The following is a 20,990-nucleotide window of genomic DNA, read 5'->3' on the forward strand; positions in this document are numbered from 1 at the left end:
TTAAGCAATTCCTAAACCTTAAGTAATTAGTTTCAAGTATATCGGATCTCAAAAGGTAACATATCCAGACTGGAACTACAGCATGTACAAAAATTCTCTTGGAAGTATGCCAACCTAGGTCTAGAGAATAAGCGCTGTTGAAGTTTGTTGGCATGCAGAGACCCTATTGGCAAGTTTAAGAGATTGAACTGTGATAAGCACAGAAAAGATATGCTGAACCATTCATTATTTTAAACACAGACATAAAAGACTTAAAATGGACAGGCAGCCATGAAAGGGTAAAACAAAGGAGTGACACGGTTATTCTTGTCCTATGAATAAATAAATGAGCAGCACTATTCTAGAGCAGGCCTGAAGTTTAGATAGAGATTTACAGAATAACCCTAAATAGAGGGAATTACAGTAGTCAATACTGGAGAAAAAAAGCAATGCTTGAGCTATTTTCTGCGTATCATCTAATGAGAAATAAGAGTGGACCTGCCAAAAACATCTAAGACCCAATACACAGCACAAGCTCAGGAGTGTTTGCAGAAGGGAAAGATGAATTAAGCTATTATCCCTATCACACTACCTTTAGTTTACTGTTAAGTTGCCAAACATTACCAACACAGCTACCACACTATTTTATCTTAAACTAAAAATAAAACAAACTTTTTCTACCTTTGTTGTCTGGCCATTTACTTTTTTCAGTTGTGTTGGTCCCAGTGTCCAATTCCTGCTTTCCTCATCTTGTCTACTCTCTTGCCAGGATTTCCTGTCCGTTTGTCATTTTTCTCTCCTCCTTTTCCTTTCGGTTTTCTTCAATTTACGGTATTTCTGCCTCTGTCCAGATTTAATTCTCTTACTATCCAATATTCTCGTTCCCTCTTTATACTGTGTCTACCTACCAGCTTGCCACCCATCTTCTCTCTCCACCTTCCATCCAGCATATGCCCTTCTTCACTTGACCTTTCAATGCCTCAGGAACAAAAAAAATATTTAGTTTCCGAGCCCACTGGGGACAGAAAACGTACATGTACATATGTGAACTGCTTTGATTGTAACATAGAAAGGCAGTATATCAAATCCCTTCCCCCCTCCCCTTCAGAATCTGCCCCCACTCCTGTCCCCACTTCTATCCATCTGCTCCCTCTCCCCTCCCTCTGACACCACTGCTTCCCTAGACTAGCAGCAGCGGCAAAATACAACCAACGCGGGTCTGCACTGCAGAAACCCGCGGCTGCCAGTTCTGCTCTGAATAAGAAGTGATGTCAGAGTCGGCGAACCTGCAGCTGCAGGTACAGTGTGGCCCCACAATGGCTGTATTTTGTTTTGCCACTGCTGCGAAGTAGATCGGGCAGGTCCTGATGCACATGCTGCACAGCTGGCGAGAACTGCTGCACACATTCTTAACAAAAGATGTATGACCATGCGGCTGCACAGTTTACAAGGAACTCTTTTTGTACTTGCTTGCTGGCTGAATTAGACTTGGAATTCAGAAGCCAGTCAAACTGCTAGCCACTGTAGGCTAAATATAGACCACTGAGATCAAAAGCCCTCCAGGGATAGGGAAATACCTGCTGTACTGAACGTAACTCGCCTTGAGCTACGGAGAAAGGCATAAGCAATTCAAATCCAAAGTCATGACAGAGCCAGGGATTTAGACTGCAGATATAGTGAGAAAAAACAGCGCATGCATCCCTGGAGTCCTCCTGACTCACGAAGCATCGGTGCTTACCTGCATCAATATCGTCCGGAAGTTCAAGATCTTCAGCCTGGGGAGGGCTGGCTTTCAAGCTCCTTTACTGTTCTCTGCTTGGGGTGGACTGTCCTCGCTGCTGCTGCGGGGAGACTGTTGCTCCATCTCTTCCCCCAGTCAGGCACTGGTGGTAACCATCACTAGGCGAGAAGGGGCTCGGGGTTTCACCTCCCGATTCATGTTCTCAAGACTGGGACCTGAAGGAGAAATTTTAGCTTGGGGGTGCCATGCGGGGTGGGGGCTCCTTTGCTCTTTAGCAAGGACTCGCGACAGGTTGGCTCACTACATCCTCAACATCCTCCTCAGAGTCCTGCTCCTACCAATAGTTGTTTCTTCATCTTCATCCTACCATCATCATCATCTTCCTCCTCATTTGGGTGATCTCTCAAGCTCTGGGGTTCTCTCTTCTTTCTATCAAACAAGCAAAGCAATTTTCAACCATTCATCAAGATTGACCTGATCATCTTTGGACAGAAAGGTTGGTATGAAAATTTAAGAATAAAATAATTTTTAAAAAGTTCTTATCGTCTCTGCCATACTGGTCTGAACAAGTGGGTGTGTCCCTTTCCTATCAGCACATGGAGACAGAGATACTTATTTTTCAAGTGACATCATTTGAATTCTCCAGTATTCTTTACCTCAAGCAGATGAGTACGGTTATTCAGGCCTGCTCCTTGTAATTGAGCTTAATGGCCTTGCTTCTAGGGTTTGGTCCACAGATTTTGCCCCAGTAAAGAATGGAGTTTCATTCTACAGAGCCACAAGTCAGCTCCTGCGGCATTAGCCTGGCATGACTCCTGGCTCAGGCCCTACAGGATCCTTGCCTGTGAGGGATGTGGGTCCCCATCCTCCCTCACCGTGCCCCCTCCTCCCCACTCCAGTTGACATGTTCCCCCTAGTGCTCCCCACAGAACTAGGCAGGCCTAAAACAGAAAAATGGGATTTGGCTGGTTGCCTAACAGCTTTATTCTCCTGTCAGAGGAAGGTTAATTTAGAAAATGAACCATTTTTCACACCTGAGGAGCAAGCAGGGGAATGGTGGAGAGTCCAGCGAGTCCCAGAATACTTTCCACATGTGAGTAGCAGCAGTGGGTAGGCTCCTGCAGACAGCCCTTCTGAAAAGCACTACATTTCCTCTGCTCCACCAGCAATTGGCTGTTTGTGGGTCTGGATCGGGGGATCCTCAATGCAGATGAGGCCTCAGTAATGGGACCTGTGGTCCAATGGTTTGGTGGGAACGGTGGCCATTTTGTCACCATTCCCCCACTCAGTGAGGCTGGAACAGCTGCAGCCTATCCTTGGACTTGTGGGAGGAGGAAGAAAAAGGCTGGGGGAACATTCCCTCTGCGGAGCAGTGGGATCTTAGGGATTAGTCTGCAGACCCTCACCCCAATGGGGAGGGTACTCCCTCTCAGGCCTCATTCCTCAACCTACATCTTTGTGGTGAAGTGCTGGCTGGCAAGACCTGTGGGATTCAGCACTTTGGACTGCCAAGATTTGTGTGGAACCAGGTCTTGACCTCCGGGAATTCAATTTTGGAAGTCAGGAGAGGCCCTGAGGTACCACATCTGGCTGGGGCTAAATTTTGTTACCCTCCCTTTCGAATGGTCATCAGGGCTTCTCATAAAAAAAGGAGACAACAGGTTCAAGTCTGCTATCCCTGGGGGAAGTGGGGGAGGCAGTTTTCAGGAGACTGGGGGCCAACAATCACCAAAGGCAAGGAGACCACTGGTTGGAGGTATTGATAAGGGGCTGAGTGACGCTCTCACAGCTGTGTGCCTCTTCTTGTGAGAAGAGCCAGGCTCCTTTTGCTGATACAGGTGCAGGCTTTGCCATGTGATGGGTTGGGTCTGTTTGCAGTAAAAGGGGTGATAGTTGGTTGCCACCTTCTTTTGACCGAGTTGGTCAAGGGCTAGGATCTCTCCCGAACGCACCCGATATCAGAAAACCACCAGGGGAAGAGGGTGGTTCTGAGTGCACTGCTGTGTACCTGGATTTTCAAAAGGCGTATGACAAAGTACAAGAAGACTCCAGAGGAATTGGAGAGTCATTGGATAGGAGGTGTGTCCTACTGTGGATAAAAACTAGTTAAAGGATAGAAAACAGAGAGTAGGGTTAAATAGTCAGTATTCTCAATGGAGAAGGGTAGGAAGTGGGGGTTCCCCAGGACCGCTGCTTTTTACATATTTATAAATGATCTAGCGATGGGAGTAACTAGTTGAGGTAATTAAATTTGCTGACAACACAAAGTTATTAAACCGCAAGAGGATTGTGAAAAATTACAAGAGGGACCTTACAAGACTGGGCACCTAAATGGCAGATGACGTTTAATGTGAGCAAGTGCAAAGATGATGCACGTGGGAAAGAGGAACCCAAACTATACCTACGTAATGCAAGGTTCCAAGATAGAGGTCAAGGACCAAGAAGGATCTTGACGACGTTGATTATACTTTGAAACCCTCTGCTCAGCGTGCTGCAGCGGCTAAGAAAGCAAATAGAATGTTAGGTATTATTAGGAAAGGAATGGAAAACAAAATGAGGACGTTATAATGCCTTTGTATCGGTCCATGGTGCAACCACAACTCGAATACTGTGTTCAATTTCTGGTCACCAGCATCTCAAAAAAGATATGTGGAATTAGAAAAGGTACAGAGAAGGGCGACGAAAATGATAAAAGGGATGGAACAACTTCCCTATGAGAAAGGCTGAAGCGTCTAGGGCTCTTCAGCTTGGAGAAAAGATGGCTGAGGGGAGATATGATAGAGGTCTGTAAATAATGAGTGGAGTGGAACGGGTAGACGTGAATCGTTTGTTTACGCTTTCCAAAAATACTAGAACTAAGGGGCATGCGTGAAGCTACAAAGTAGTAAATTTAAAATGAATTGGAGAAAGTTTTTCTTCACTCAATGTGTAATTAAACTCTGGAATTCGTTGCCAGAAATGTGGGTAAGGGCGGTTAGCTTAGCAGGGTTTTAAAAAGGTCTGGACGGCTTCCTAAAGGAAAAGTCCATAGACCATTACTAAATTGACTTGGGGAAAATCCACTGCTTATTTCTGGGATAAGCAGCATAAAATGTATTGAACTTTTTTTGGGGTCTTGCCAAGTATTTGTGACCTGGATTGGACACTTTTGGAATCAGAATGCTGGGCTTGATGGACCTTTGGTCTGTCCCAGTGTGGCAATATTTATGTACTTATGTACATAAATATTGGAGATGCCTCGTCAGTAGCAAGGGGCGCTATACATGTTTCCCTCCCTACCACCTCTTAGGGTGCTATCCAACACCATTTTGGATTGGCCTTGGTCTGTGTGCCTCCTGTCAGGGATATGCCACCACAGACTTTGCCAGTGCAGCAGGGATATCACACAGGTCATCAGACTGACTAGTGTGGTGCCAGGTCCATGAACAATTCAAAGCTGCAATAGCTGGCACTCTGCATAGGTTATAAGGCAGGCGCACTATCAGACCCCAACACTAAGAAAATTGACAGGCAATGCTGGTCTCTCTTTGTACTGCAGAAGTTCACCCCAGTGTCAGCAACTGAGTATCACAGAACTAGATGAGGACCCATAGGTTATTCTGGATAGCAGTGGGAGCCTGAGTTGTGGGATCCATGACCCATGGACTCAGGAGGAAATAAGAAAAAGGATATGAACCCTACACTACTTGCCCATGACTGCACCCAGTCCTGGCTGGGCTTGGACACTATCCAGGCTTAGGAGCAACCTGGAACTCTCTGGACCAAGGCCCCCTTGTAGCGATTGCCCTTAAGTGACAGCTCAACAGTCCAGGGGTGTTGGACACAACCACACATGGTAGGTAGGAGTTCCAATACAGGGAAGTAGTACTGCCTCCCTGACCTGTACAGCTTATTCAGGATCACGGGGGTGAGGATCAGGCCTGGGGGCTGACCTGGTTAGTGATGTGTTGGGGCTCTAGAAGAGCAGACCATTGGTCCAATCGGGGGCTGGGCCTTAAGAGAACCTGAGTTGAACCTTGGTTCAACTGCATTTGGGCTAGGCAAGTCACTACCTTGATACAGGAGGATTTAGCTGTCACTTACCTCTCACTCCCAGGTGGATTAACTATCAGGACTCTGGATGGAGACACTGTGTGCTGAGTTATTGTCTCAGTGTGCCCAAGCCAGTTCTTTACCCTCCCTAGACTTGACTTCACACTCCCATCAGAGCCAGCCACAAGTGCTTTCTGCACTTGTGTGTTCTGAGCAGGCATCTCCAGTTTCAGGCATGGCCCTTTGATGGCCCCATGAATCTTCTCCAAGATCGCAATGGTCATCGCAGTCCAGTTTCAAGTCAAGCTTCACGTAGGTTAACCCTTATCCGATGATTGACTGATGAGGGCCAACGCAGAGGTCGAATCCAGAATGGTCACAGCCTAGGTAATTCAACTCCCACAGCATCTAGGCTAGGTTGTCAAGTTTGCCTTCTATCCCTGCCCCAGAGCTTGGAGTACTCAGGAGTCCTCAATGGGAGAAGTGTTTCTCACAGAGCAGCAAATGTGCAAGTTACAGGACTGGAAATTCAAGTCATGTGCTCTGGAGACCTTGCGGATGTAGGACTACTTGCAGCTCCTAGGCACCATGGTATTGACTCTGGAAATGGTCTTGTGGGATGCCCCACATGAAGCCCCTTCAGATGGCTCCGATTTCATGCTGGGCTCCAAGGTTGCAGGACTTTACATTTTTTTTGCCTCTGCCAGCTGTGGTAGGGAGGAGCTTGTCCTCGTGGAATGGTTTCTAGCATCTCTTGAAGAAGTCCTTCTGGATGTCCCAATGCTTAATCGAGCAATGGACAGGCAAAGGTCCCATTTGGAAGCGTCCTGTGAATTCAACTTGCTGGAGGCAAAAGCCATTCAGGTAGCCCTTAGAGTTCCTCCCCTTGCTGTGGAGGAAAGCAATTCAAGTGGTGCTGGGCAGTACCATGGCTGTGGCATATTTCAACAAGCAATGAGGAACCAGGGGTCAGGTGAGATGGGGCATGGGTATGGTACACTGGACTTTACTCAGGAGGTGGCAAGTATTTGCCAGTGGGCCGAATAGCATCCCTCGGCTCTTTTAGTGGCCAACATTGCTGGGAAGGACAATATTCAGGCAGACTCTCAGTTCCTCAATCTTAAACCAAGGAGAGCTGATGCTGGGCATGGCGGCCTTCCAGCTCCTGGTAGCTCAATGGTGTTAAAGGCAAAGCATTTCTTAGCCACTGGAGGGTAGCCAGTTTAGCCAGCATAGACACCCGGATACAGTAGTGGCCCAGGCAGGAGCCTCTGACATCTCCACATTACATCTCTCCCCCCTCCCCCTACCCATGGACCTAATTAGAAGAGTCTTGTGCAAAGTGGTGGATTGCCCTTCCCTGGTCCTCCTGGTTGCTCCAGACTAGCCAGGAAGGCCAGGGCACTCAGATCTCATTTATCTGGCTGTGGAGCCTCTGCTTCTGCTCCCTAGGGGCCAAGGCCTCCTGAGACAGGTGCCTAGCGGAGAGACCGAAGATCCCAGTCTCTTCTGACTTATGATCTAGCCCTTGAGATGCAGTGCCTTGAAGATCAGGGGTTCTCTCTCTCCATGACAGCCATCCTCCTCAAGGCCCACACAACACTCCACATGGTTGGCATACATTTAGATTTAAAGAGACTTGAGCCAGACATGTTGGGGTTTCTCCAGAAGAGGTTTGAGCAGGGTTTAAAACTTAGCTCCCTGAAGGTTGAGGTGGCAGTGCTCACTTATTGCAGGAGAAAGATCCTTGGGACCTCCATGGCAGTGTATGCAGCTTTATGTACTATTGGCATGGTGGGGAGGAGGCATACCTGTGCCTCCCGGTTTGGTCTTCACTGTGCTTTTAGGGCCACACTTTTAACCACTGAAGGTGGCCTTCTTGAAGAACCTCATGCTGAAGACAGTCTTCTTAGTAGCAATTGTGACAGCAAGAAGATTGTCGGGGCAGCAAGCCTGGTTTTGCCATAACCCATATCTCTCCTTCTTGGAAGACTGTCCTCCAGACAATTCCCTCCTTTCTATTACAAGTGATTTCTCCATTCCATGTGAATCAGGAGGTGTCTTGCCCTTCTTTCTGAAATTAGGTTTTCAGAAACTCAGTCAGTCCAAAAGACTGCACAAATTGAACATCTGGAGAGTTTTACCACATTATATGCAGGAAATAAATCCTCCACCTCTCAAATAATTTGTTTGTGCTTTTCCATGGCCCACGGAAAGGCCTTCCAGCAGCCTCCAAATAATCCATTGCTCATTGGATCAAGGCAACCAGTGAGGCAACTTATATCTGTTGAAACAAAGAGGTGCAAACAGGATGGAAGCCCGGGCAATCTAGACTGAGGATATCTGTACGGCAGTGACCTGATCGTAGCTACATTACTTTATGAAACATTAGAAACTTGATAGGCTCGATATTCAGACTGTGGAGGTAGCTGGGCTGCGCTGAGCCCCGATACTCAATGCGAGGTCGTTTCCGGTGACCGGCACTGACTATCCGGTTTATTTTTGGCTGTTAAAACGTAGCTTAGTCAAGCCGATATTCAGCACTGGCCAAGTTCAAAGTGGCCAAAGATAGGCCTCCCACTGACATGGCCAGATTTGGCCACCATGAACTTAGCTGGCAATGTGCTAAAAAATTGGCGAAGAGCCGGTTAAATCTGCGAAGAGCCGGTTAAGTACCAATTAACCGGCCAGGTGCCGTTCCTGGCCGGTTAAATGGTTTTGAATATCGGCTAGGATGTTCTTACCGGAAAACAGTCAGCCTTTGATACAGCAGTTATTCAGGAGGCCTTGTCTTCCCCTTCCCAACGTGGTTCTGCTTAGGTACATCCCACTTGTTGAGATTGGTATAGCAGAGATAAGGAAGGTGAAATTTAGTTATACCTGTTAATCTCCTTTCCTTGAGTTCTGCCATACCAAACTTTTGTTTTAAGGGACTCGAGTTCTATGCTTTATCTGGAGATATGCATTAAAATTCTATGCTGCAGTAGTCGGAGGAGCATGGGTGTGATACACTAAACTTTATTCTGCTTTTGTAGGGGCATAATGGAGAATTCGAGAAGGCACCAGCCTATGTACCTGTGACATCATTGATAAAAACCTCTACTCCAATCTGCTGGTAGGAAAGGGAATGGTATGGCAGAACTCAAGGAAAAGAAATCTACAGGTATGACTACATTTCACCTTCAAAGAACGGTTCACAGTATGACTACATTTCACCTTCAAAGAACAGTTCACAATCATATTATCTACATACCCTGTAAATGAGAACTACCAAAATTCAGGATGCAATTCAACCCAAAAACACCACTGAGCCAGTTAACTTGGAAAAATGTATTCTGTGCCAAAAGACAAACCAGCACCATACCTCCATCTTTTGATCATCTTTACTCTCCACCATTTCCTCTTCCTCACCTTTCTCCCATCGGTCATCATGCATACTAAAGTTGGCAAAAAATAAATAAAAAATTAAAATTAAAAGGCCAAATTTTATAACAAAACAAGAAGTTAGAGATCCAGAGGCTTTTCCCATCTTTTGATCTACTCCAACTTACAAAATCCAGAAAGATTTACATTAAAAAAAAATGACCATCATACTGCAGCAACAGATATCACTAATGCCCCCCCCCCCCCTTTTTCACTGGTGTTCAGTGGTGGATGTTATCCTGAAAAGTTTGACCACTGGGGTTCAGTGGGCAGGTTAGCATTCCAAGTGGCACCTATACTCGACAAATCAAGAAATTTGGGAACACAAAATGTATTAGCCTAAGAAATGTTATCCTAGAGGCACTTGGTAACTGGGACATGCACCATCATTTCCTCTATGTCTCAAAGAAATGATGACCTCCAAGGCACCTCAGAAAGGGTAAAACAATGACAGCAACGGTGCAGTGAAGGCCAGGATTATCATCTGTGGTTTTGTAAGTAGATGCCAGAGAATGTAAACTAATGGCATGGTTGGTAGATGAGCATGGTGAATCACCTATCACATGTAAACAATGTTAGGAAGAGGAAATGAATAAGTTTTATGCCAGGAATCTCCCCAGTAACATCAGCATAAGGCAGCATAGCTGTTCTCTAAGTACACACCAAAGCCAGATAAAAGGTCATGAATTTGATATACTGCCTTTCTGTGGTCCAAGCAAAGTGGTTTATGTTATATGCAGGTACTTTGTCTCTTGTGGGCATTGCCTTTTATGGTTCATCCATGATACCCTCTTAAAAACCACTTTTTAACCTTTTCTTCTGCTTCTCAAAAAGTTTCCATCATGGATTGGTCAAGTGGCTGGCACTGCTTCCTTCTCCCACCGCCCCCATAAAGCAGCTCCGCTGGGTCTAGCCCTATATAACATAACAGTGCTGAAAACGAGCATAATTTTTGGTTCATTCCAGTCCTCCTGCCATTTAGTTCATTTATCAAGGTACACAAACGGAAAACACCCTCATTTGCTACATTTTACCATTTGTTTAAAAATGAATGTACCTCCCTATTGCTTAGTTTCTAAATCAGCAAGACAACACAGCAGTCAGACAGAATGGCCCACACACACAACCAGGCAGCCTTTTATAATAAAACATGTTATAAAATACTAATATAGCAGAAATCAAAAAGAATATGTAGGCGCAGAGACAAATTCTAAGGTGAAATTAGGCCTTACCTGCTAATTTTCTTTCCTCTAGATCTTCCAGACCGTTCAAGACACGTGGGTTATGCACTCCTACCAGCAGAGGGAGACTGAGAACACTAAAACTTCTTATACAAGTAGCCTGTGCAGACCTTCTACTAACCAGTAAAACAGTAACAAAGTAGAGGAACAAAACACCTCCACCTAAACAAAACCACTGAATCCACACTCAGATCTCCTCCCCTTAAGACAGGGGAATTCAACTGCAGATGGGCACAAACGGTACCACAAACTGCCCTTAGTAAAACTCCAGGATCCAAATCACAGGAGCTACTAGAAATATCAGCAACTGAAGTCTAAAGAAAATATCATCCTGAACTGTCCGATACACTGGGTGGGCTCTTGAACGGTCTGGAGGATCTAGAGGAAAGAAAATTAGCAGGTAAGGCCTAATTTCACCTTCCTCAGCAATCCTCCAGACCGTTCAAGACGCTTTAGACATACCAAAATCAGTAAACACATCTAAGGGTGGGACCTGCGAAGCCCAGCGGACAGGACTGCAGCTCCAAAACTGGCATCCTCCCTTGCTTGTACATCCACTCTGTAATGTTTGACAAAAGAATGCAAAGAGGACCACACCGCCGCTCTACAAATGTCCACCGGTGAAACAAAACTACTCTCTGCCTTGAGCCCCACTGGCACCGTACGGCTATGCAATATGTAAGCCGAAGAGATGGCATCCTTCAACCACCTTAGAAGCAGTCGCTCCCTTCTTGGGCCCCCCCCATGAAGGACAAATAACCTGTCCGAAGACCTGAATTCCTCCGACCTACGCAAGTAAACCTTCAACACTCTGCCCACATCCAATTTCGCCAAACGACGCTGAGAAGCATCCCCCGTCCGGTCCCCCAAGACCGGCAACGAAATCACCTGATTGACATGAAAGGAGGATACCACCTAAGGCAAAAAAGAAGGCACTGGACGCAGCGAAACCTTTTCCTTAGAAAACCACAGAAACGGAGGCCTACAAGAAAGAGCCTGAAGTTCCAAAATCCGGCGAGCCGACGATATAGCTACCACAAAGACCACCTTCATAGTAAGGTCTTTTATCGAACAAGACTCCAAGGGCTCAAAAGGAGAACCCGCCAAAGAGTCAAGAACAATATTAAGATCCCACTGAGGAACTGCCTGCCGCTGAGGACGAAGAAGCAACTTCACCCCCTCTCAAAAAACGGATCATATCCGGGGAAGACGCAACCGACCTGCCCTGCACCTTACTCCGAAAACACGCCAAAGCAGCCAGCTGCACCTTCAAAGATGACAATGAAAGGCCCTTCTCAAAACCATCCTGCAAGAAATCTAAAAAGCACGACACAGAAGCTGTCGAAGGGACACATGCCCGGTCCCCACACCAATCTTCAATTATGCGCCACACACGCACAAAGGCCAAAGACGTCGACCGTTTGCGAGACTGCAGCATTGTCTGAATCACCTGAGGGGAAAACCCTTTCCTTCTCAACTGCTCTCTCTCAAGGGCCACACCGTAAGAGAGAACCGAGCCAGATCCGGCATGACAACTGGACCCTGACAAAACAGCACCGAACACCCCAGCCGCAGAGGCTCGCCTTCTAACAAGTGCATCAGATCCCCGAACCACGGCCAACGCGGCCAATTCGGAGCCACCACCAACACCGGACCTGCATGACATTCTACCCTCTGTAGGACTCGACCTATCAAGGGCCACGGGGGAAACACAAACAGCAACACCTGCTGAGGCCACAGAAGGACCAACGCATCGATCCCTTCCGCTCGCGGATCCCGACACCGACTGAAATACCGAGGAACCTGAGCATTCTGTGCCAACGCCATGAGATCCACTACTGGCATTCCCTACTTTAGAACTATCTGGTCGAACACCGACCAGTGCAGAGACCTTCTCCGGGGTCCAACATATGTCTGCTTAGAAAATCCGCATTCATGTTGTCCACCCCGGCCACGTGCGCCGCCGAAATCTGCATTAGATGCCTTTCCGCCCAACTCATGAGCAGAGCCGTCTCGATTGCCAACCGCGGACTCTTTGTACCGCCCTGCCGGTTGACATACGCTACCGCTGTCGCATTGTCGGACATGACTCTTACCGCCTTTCCGACCACACTTGAGCGAAACGCCAACAGAGCTAGCCGAATCGCCCTCGTCTCCAACCGGTTGATAGACCACAGCTTCCTCCGTCGACCACCGCCCCTGCGCGGACCGACCGAGACACTGAGCTCCCCAGCCCAGCAGACTGGCATCAGTTACCAGAATCACCCACTGAGGAGGTTCCAATGGCATGCCCTTTTTCAGATGGGCCGAGCACAGCCACCACTGGAGACTGCGCCGAGGAGCCCCCTCAATGGCAACCGCAACTCCAAACTGTGTACCTGAGGAGACCACCAGGACAACAGCCGCCTGAAGCTGACGCATATGCGCCCTGGCCCATGGTACTACCTCTATTGTCGCTGCCAAGAGGCCCAGAACCCGAAGGTACATTCGAACCGTCAGACTCTGAACGGACATTAACAGCTGGACCTGCTGCTGAGAGAGGCGATCCGAGAATCCGGCAGAAAAACACGACTCACTGCCGTGTCGAACCGCACTCCCAAGTACTCCAGACTCTGCGATTGGATCAACTGACTTTTGACTACATTCACTACCCATCTGAGCGATTCCAGAAACGCGACCACCTGAGCCGTCGCCGCCACACTGTGAGCCCGAGACTTCGCCCGGATCAACCAGTCGTCCAGATATCGATGCACCAGAATTCCCTGCCTCCACAAAGCCGCTGCTACCACCACCATTATCTTGGAGAAGGTGCGTGGAGCCGTTGCCAGACCAAAAGGCAGAGCACAGAACTGAAAGTGCCTCCCTAAAATGGCAAAACGAAGGAAACGCTGATGGGCCTCTCGAATCGGCACGTGCAGATATGCTTCCGTGAGATCCAGTGACGGGAGAAATTCTCCCTGACGAACAGCCACTATGACCGAGCGCAGAGTCTCCATGCAGAAGGATGGCACCTTGAGCGCCCCATTGACCCTCTTGAGATCTAAAATTGGTCGAAACTGGTCCTCCTTCTTCGGCACCACAAAGTAAATGGAATAACAACCCATTCCCTGCTCGTGCCGAGGAACGGGTACCACAGCTCCCAACTGGATTAAGTGACCTAGAGTCTCTTGAATAGCCCTTAATTTGACTCGAGAGTGACAAGGAGAGGGAAGAAACACATCCGGCAGCGGGTGCTCGAACTCAAGCACATAACCGTCGCGAACGACCTCCAGCACCCACTGATCTGAAGTAATTTGGGTCCACCCCTGATAAAACAGATGAAGTCGCGCCCCGACCTTCACCAGAGGCTGGACCCGCACACCTTCATAAGGAGGACTTATTACCATTTCCGGCACCTCCGGAGGAGTCCCGGCCTCCTCGACGACCCCCTCGAAAGGACTGCGTCCGCTGGAAAAACCGGCTTTTAGAAGGAGATACAAATCTGCCCGGCCTGTACCACCTCGCGTCCTTAAACAGACCTCTAGCCGAACCACCCCGACTAGCCGCCTTAGGCCGTAACTCCGGCAACCGTGAGACCTTGGTATCCCCAAGACCACTCATCAGTTTATCCAAGTCCTCTTCAAACAACATAGAACCTTTGAAAGGTAGAGAACACAATTTTGCTTTAGAGGCCGCATCTGCCACCCAGCCCCTAAGCCAAAGAGCCCTGCGAGCCGTCACCGCCAGAGCCATATTTTTAGCCAAAGCCCTTAGCAAATCATAAAGGGTGTCCGCCAAAAACGAAGACCCCATCTCCAATTTGGCCAGGTCCTGAACCAAACCAGTCCTAACGCAGGCTCATCCAAGAACTTCTCCGCCCAACAGAAACAAGCTCTGGCTACTAAGCCCCCACACACCGAGGCTTGCAAGGCCAAAGCCGACAAATCAAAGCTGCGCTTCAGAAAGGACTCTAGCTTCCTATCCTGAGGATCCCGTAAGGCTGTACCACCATCCACCGGAATGGCCGTAGCCTTAGTAACCGCCGCAACCACCGCATCCACAGTAGGTGGTTTCAGCAGGATCAAATCTTCCGCGCCATAGCCCTAGACACCTTACAAGCAGCCTCCGGCACAGACCATTCCTGAAAAACCATGTCGGTCCGGAATGCGCGGCCAAAAGGGCCGCGCTTCCCGCCAAAAACGGCTCCGTCAAGGCCGACCCGGGACGAACAGCCAAAATGGCCGCATTTCCCGCCAAAACCGGCCCCGCCGTTGCCGGCCCGGAATGTACGGTCAAATCGCCGCCCAACACCTCCGGTGACTCAGGGGAAAGCATGGGGGGCAAGAGCGCTGACAACGTAGGCTCCCCACAAAATTTACATTGGCCACCTTTCACTTCAATGCCGCTCTTCGCGCAAAACCGACACCTCACCGGCTTAGACATAATGGCCGCGAACACAATAAAAACAAACAGTTGCTTAGTGCTCTGACAGACAAATAGGCAAAACCGCCTAAGGCAAGAACGCCCTTGAAGACGTTTTATCTCTGGACTGCCACAAGAATGGCCAAAATAGCCGCCTTTTAAAAACATTTTTTTTTAAACCTCGTTGCTGATGCCTTAACGCCTCAAGGGTACAGAATGAGGTCTGTAGCTGAGGTCAAGCAGTCCTCCAGAGGAAGAGCACAGGGAGAGGGACCCGGCCACCCGGGTGTGACACCCGACAGGGAATAAGAAGCCCCTTAGGACTTACACCCTGTAATAGAGATCCAAGTGTGTGTTCACTAACATTTACAAACCAGCCTAGAAACCCCAAACGGGCCTACCAGACTGAGTACACTGCACAGGCTGCACACATCTACCCTCTGCTCAGACTGAGAAAATACTGGTTAGTAGAAGGTCTGCACAGGCTACTTGTATAAGAAGTTTTAGTGTTCTCAGTCTCCCTCTCCTGGTAGGAGTGCATAACCCAAGCGTCTTGAATGGTCTGGAGGATTGCTGAGGAAATTAAGGTTCCACTCTGGATACAGCATACAAAAAGGGAGGCTGCAAGCGGCCCATTCCCTGCAAGAATCGCATGATATCCGGGTGAGCTGCAAGAGACGTCTTCTGTAGTTGGCCCCTGAAACAGGCCAAAGCCACAACCTCAACTTTTACAGAACCGAACACCTATCCTTTCTGAAGGCTGCCTGGAGAAACGTCAGGATGTGTATGATCTCTGCAGAGAAGGGAGAAAGTACATACTCTACCAGCCCTCGAATGTCCTCCACACCCTTGCATATGCCATGAATGTAGAATGTTTCCAAGCCTGAAGCAAGGTAGCAATGACCGAATCAGAATAACCTTTACATCTCAACCAAGCCCTTTCAATGGCCAAGCCATAAGACCAAAGGGGCACAGATCCTCCATGAGCAGCGTACCTTGCATCAGTAGGCCATGTACCTGCAGAAGACGAAGAGGACCCCCGTCCAGCAGTCCAATCAGATCTGCGTACCATGGCCTCCAAAGCCAATCCGTGGCTATGAGAATTATTCAACTCCGGTGCAATGTGATCTTTTTCCACAAGTGGCCTACCATGGGCCAAGGAGAAAAGACATACAGTAAATGTGTCTCCAGTCAGGGCTGCGGTAGGGCACTGATTCCCATCAAGCCCGGTTCTTTTCAACAGCTGAAAAAGTTGAGCCTTTAGCATTCCTTTTCGTCACCATCAAGTCCAGAAATGGAAAACCCCCATCGGTCCACTATCAGCTGAAACCCCTGGCTGGATAGTTTCCATTCCCCTGGGTCCAAGGAGTGCCTGCTGAGAAAGTCCACCTTCACATTCAAGGACCCCATGATGTGAGTTGCTGAAAAGCAGAAAAGATTTTTCTCCGCCCAACTGGAGAGAGAGGCCACCTCCACCACCACTGGAAGACTGCAGGTCCCGACTTGCTCATCAATATAAGCCATTATCGTCGCATTGTCAGAGAAAACTTGGACTGCGGCTGCTGCCAGAAAGGGAGCAAAGTTGCCTAAGACACTCCGCAATGCTCTGAGCTCCAAGCAATTTACCAACCACCAAGACTCCTTTTCTGTTAAGATGCTCTGTGCCAGATGGAACTTGCAATGAACTCCCCAACCAGAGTTGTTGGCGTCCATTGTCACCACCTCCCATTGTGTTGTCGGAAAGGGAGCTCCGGTGGTCAAATTTCTGGGCGAAAACCACTACTGCATACTCGATCTGACAACCAGTGTCCAAGGAAGATGAAGGTCGTACTTCTGTGGCATGGAGATGAGTGGATGAGAAGAGATTCTTGTAACAGCCGCATAAGAGCTCTTGTCCACGGAACCACTTCCATCTCCACAGCCACTGACCCCAGAAGCTGGACATAGTCCCAGACCTTGGGCCCGTCTTGACTGAGAAGAAAATTAATCTGTTGAACCACCTTCAACCTCCTGTGCATTATGAGGAAGATCTTCTCCTGTGCTATGTCAAATAGAACGCCCAGATACTACAGTGTCTGTGATGGAGTTAGTCTGCTCTTCTCAAAATTGATCACTCAATCCAGTGACTGCATAAGATGGGCAATTTTGTCTGCCGACACCATGCTGTCTGAATAGGACAATGCACAAATGAGCCAGTCGTTGAAATACGGGTGAACTCCAATTCCTTGGTGCCTTAGGAAAGCTGCCACCACCTCCACCATGGTAAATGATCATGGAGCCGTGACGAGACCAAAGAGCAAAGCTCCAAACTGGAAGAGATGGCCCAGTAATGCTAAATGTAGAAACCTGCGATGTAGCAGCCATATAGATATATGCAATTATGTTTCCTTGAGATCAAGGGCTGGGAGAAATTCTCAAGCGTAAACCGAGGCTATCAGTGTCTCTAACAAAAAGCGGGATACTTGGAGGCAGCGGTTTAGACCTTTGGATATCAAAGACTCGACAAAAGGTGCCTTCCTTCTTTGGGACAATGAAGTAGATGAAGTATCCATCTGCCTTATCCCTGTTCAGCCTGGGGAATTTCTTGAACAATAGCCCGGAGAGCCAGCAAGAAATCTAAGGTGGCCTGAACCTCGACTGTCTTGGTTACCTTTCAACAAGGAGACTCCAACTTGTAACCTTCTATAAGAATATCCAGAACCCACTGGTCTGACGCGATTTTGTCCACTCCTCCCCAAACTCCTGAAAATGTACTCCCAATAGAGGAAGAGAAGAGTGGACCAGTCTCGCATCATTGCAAAGCTCTGGAGGCATTGGAAACTCTAGCTGAGAAGAGGACTTTCAGGCATGCTAACCTTCCTATTGTGCAGACAGGAAGCGGGGCTTCTGGCCATACTGCTGACTACGAGGCTGGTACAGATTGAGAGCCCTCTGAAGACGGACAATCAGAGGTTTTGGCTTATCCTCCAGCAACCACTGTGGCTTAGTTTCCCCAAGTTACCGAGATCTTCTCCAAATAGCCTCTTGCCCCAAAAAGGCAGTTTAACCAGACGTGACTGCCACTGCATCCGCTGCCGTATGCCACAACCAGACTTGCTGACATGCCTTGACAGCCAAAGAAATACTATGGGCCGCAACCTGTAACATGTCATAAATAGCATCCACCAAGTTGGATGCCCTGCTGGAAGCAGGGTTATGGCGCATGTCTTGTACTGCTGACCTCACTTCAGGCATGCTCTTGCCATGAATGAGCTTCACATTGTCGCTTGAAGGCCCAAAGAGACAACTTCAAAGGCTTGTTTCATCGAGCCTTCTAGTTTCCTATCCTGTAGGTCTTTTAGGGCAATACCCCCTTCCACCAGCCAGGTTGTCTTCTTAGCCAATGTTGTAACCAGGGAAGCTGCAATTTACCTTTCTTCCCCGGAACTAACAGGTAGAGGTGAGCCATGGCTCTTCCCACTCTCAGCCCACATCTGGTGAGACCCACTGTGTTATAACCAGGTCCTGATTGCATCGGGAGGGCCTTAGAAGGACCTCTAAGCTAGAGAGTTGCACGGGAACAGAAATCTTACCCATCCCCACAAAAATTTAATCCATCCCAACCCATCCCCACAAGAATTTAACCCAACCCCACCCATCCCCATAAGAATTTAATGGTACATAAAAAAAATTCCAGTTAGCTCCCTTCGAGGGGCATAATCGATTGCAAACACCCATGTGTAAAAACGTCCATCACCGAGAACAGGTCCGTGAAGGGGCGGGCCGAACCGTATTTTCGAAAAGATGGACGTTATCTTTAGTTTCGAAAATATGGTTTGTGCCGGCCAAATCCATTGGATGTGGGCGTTTTTTGAGCTGGGCGTTTTCATTTTTCAGCGATAATCGAAACCGCTGCCGGCCATCTGAAAAACGGACCAAATCCAAGGCATTTGGTCATGGGAGGGGCCAGCATTCGTAGTGCACTGGTCCCCCTGAGATGCCTCCATGCCAACCTCAAATATCATACCTAGCTCCATGACAGCAGTATGCAGGTCCCCGGAGCAAGTTTAGTTTAGTTGGTGCTGCGCGGGACCCATACAGAGAGCAAAAATCGGAAGAAAAAAAAAACATGCAAGTGCAGTCAGGGACGTCCAAATTAAAACAATAGTAATAGGGGGATTCGAACCAGCCACCTTCTGATTACAAGACCTATGCTCTAACCACTGCACCACTTATTCAGTTGTTTAGATGCCCTTCCCTTTCCATTAAGTCCCTCCAAGTTTCTGTCAGCCAATCACAGCTCGTTTAGCCCCCTTATCCCACCTACCCTCCTTTTCAGCCCCCAGTTCCAGCCCCCTTCATCCACATGCCTTGTATTAGAGCCCCCCTTTTCAGCCCCAGAACCATTCTCCCACCTGACCCATGCATGCCCCATTTTCCCACCAGCCCCATGCATGGCCCCCATTTCCCATATGGCCCCTTCTCAAAGGGGCTTCCAGACCCAGCTGCTGAGGCGATTGTCGCACCTCTACATATGCCAACTCAGTAGCAGCTCCAAAAGAAAACATGGAAGAGGCCAGCTTGATCATTAACACAGATATAAGAGGAGGATTGGGAACTTTTAGACTGATCGTACAAAGCTTGTTGTTATCCAACTTGGATTATTGCAATGTTATTTATGCTGGTTGTCGTAAAGGTCTTTGAGGATGATTCAGACAGTTCAGAATATGGCCGCATGTTTTGATTTTTTTTTTTTTGCCCACAAATATGACAGAGTTTCTCCTAAATTCAATTTAAAGTCTGTATTATAGTATAAAAAATTCTTTATGGACACTCCTGAATATATGGTTGGTTGGGTCCGAAAGTTCATTTGCACTAAAGATCTCCGAGATAACTTTTTAGTCCATTATCCTAGTCCTAACAAAGTGAAACGTATAACCATTTATTTGGCAAGTCTTACGTTTCAAGCTCCACAAATATGGAATTCTCTTCCTGTACAATTAAGAAAAATGCAAAGTTTTCCTATTTTTCAAAAAGCTTTGAAAACTGTTCTTTTTAACAAGTTTTTATGTTTGCTGCTTTTTTTTTTAATGTAATTAATAGATTTGTGAATTTGCAGGATTTGCCTGTTTCCTCTGGTTGTGAGTATAAGAAGTTCAACGGAACCATGGGTAGAGGTCTGTGGTGTTGGGAAGCATGCATAAATTCTTTTATAGCCATATTTTCCAAATAACCAAATCTAAAACTGGGCAGACCGGAAGGGCCGTTTAGGTTTTTACCTCCAGTCATTTACTTTATCGTTATAACTTAATGGGTCATCTACAGCTTTGCCTGTCCCCATGCTACTGAACTACAAACCTCTTCTAGGAATACAAAGATGGAAATAAACATGCTATACAATCGGTGGCATAGCAATGGGTGGGTCCACCCAAAATTAGTGCTCCTTTAGTGTGGCTGACAGATCCCCAAGTTTCAGCAGCTGAAGACCTCCTCCCTCCCTCCCATGTTCAGTTTTCATGCACGTGTTGAGCATGCACAGGGGTTGCTTGCGGCAGCAGCTCAGATATACTGCCATTGGCTGCCCAGGTTACAAGTGTTCCAGCTGGGAGGTAGTCTTTAGCTGGCGAGGCTTGGGGATCCCTCCAGCTCAGGTATTTTTTTTTTAGTGACTCACTGTGTTAGGAACTGGTTGAGTAGAAGGCGACAGAGGTTAATGGTAAACAGAGCTCATTCTGAGGAAAAGGATGTTACTAGTGGTGTGCCGCAAGGTTCAGTTCTTTTTAACAGTTTTGTAAGCGATATTGCTGAAGGGCTGTCTGGTATGCTTTTGCCTGTTTGCGGATAATACCAAAATCTGCAATAGGGTATATGCCCCCGACGGTATGGATAAAATGAGGAAGGAAGCTAGAAGAATGGTGTAGAATTTGGCAGCTTAGATTTAATATTAAAAAATGCAGGGTCATGCACTTGGGCAGCAAAGATCCAAGGGAACAGTACAGTTTAGGGGGTGAAGCACTTCTGTGCACAAAAAAAAAAAAAAAAAAAAAAAAAAGAGGAGCAGGACTTGGGTGTGATTGTATGTAATGATATTGAGGTGGTCAAACAGGTAGAAAAGGCGACTGCGAAAGCTAGAATGATGCTTAGGTGAATAGGATGAGGAATAGCCAGTAGGAAAAAGGAGGTGATGATACTCC

At 47.7% G+C, this 20,990-nt stretch overlaps 1 protein-coding gene across 1 annotated transcript in view; it reads right to left on the reverse strand.

Moving 5' to 3' along the window:
* Positions 1-1,720: 1,720 nt before the first annotated feature.
* The window catches only part of CCDC9 (coiled-coil domain containing 9), a 64,614-nt gene continuing 45,344 nt past the window's right edge, over positions 1,721-20,990 (reverse strand). The window contains exons 11-12 of the mRNA XM_030217964.1: positions 9,117-9,189; positions 1,721-2,149 (exon numbers count right to left, since the gene is read on the reverse strand). Coding sequence (XP_030073824.1) covers positions 2,108-2,149; positions 9,117-9,189 — 115 coding nt within the window. The 3' untranslated portion in view covers positions 1,721-2,107. The remainder of the gene's footprint in view (positions 2,150-9,116; positions 9,190-20,990) is intronic.

The sequence above is a fragment of the Microcaecilia unicolor genome, chromosome 11 (assembly GCF_901765095.1).
Source record: "Microcaecilia unicolor chromosome 11, aMicUni1.1, whole genome shotgun sequence".
Lineage (NCBI taxonomy): Eukaryota > Metazoa > Chordata > Amphibia > Gymnophiona > Siphonopidae > Microcaecilia > Microcaecilia unicolor.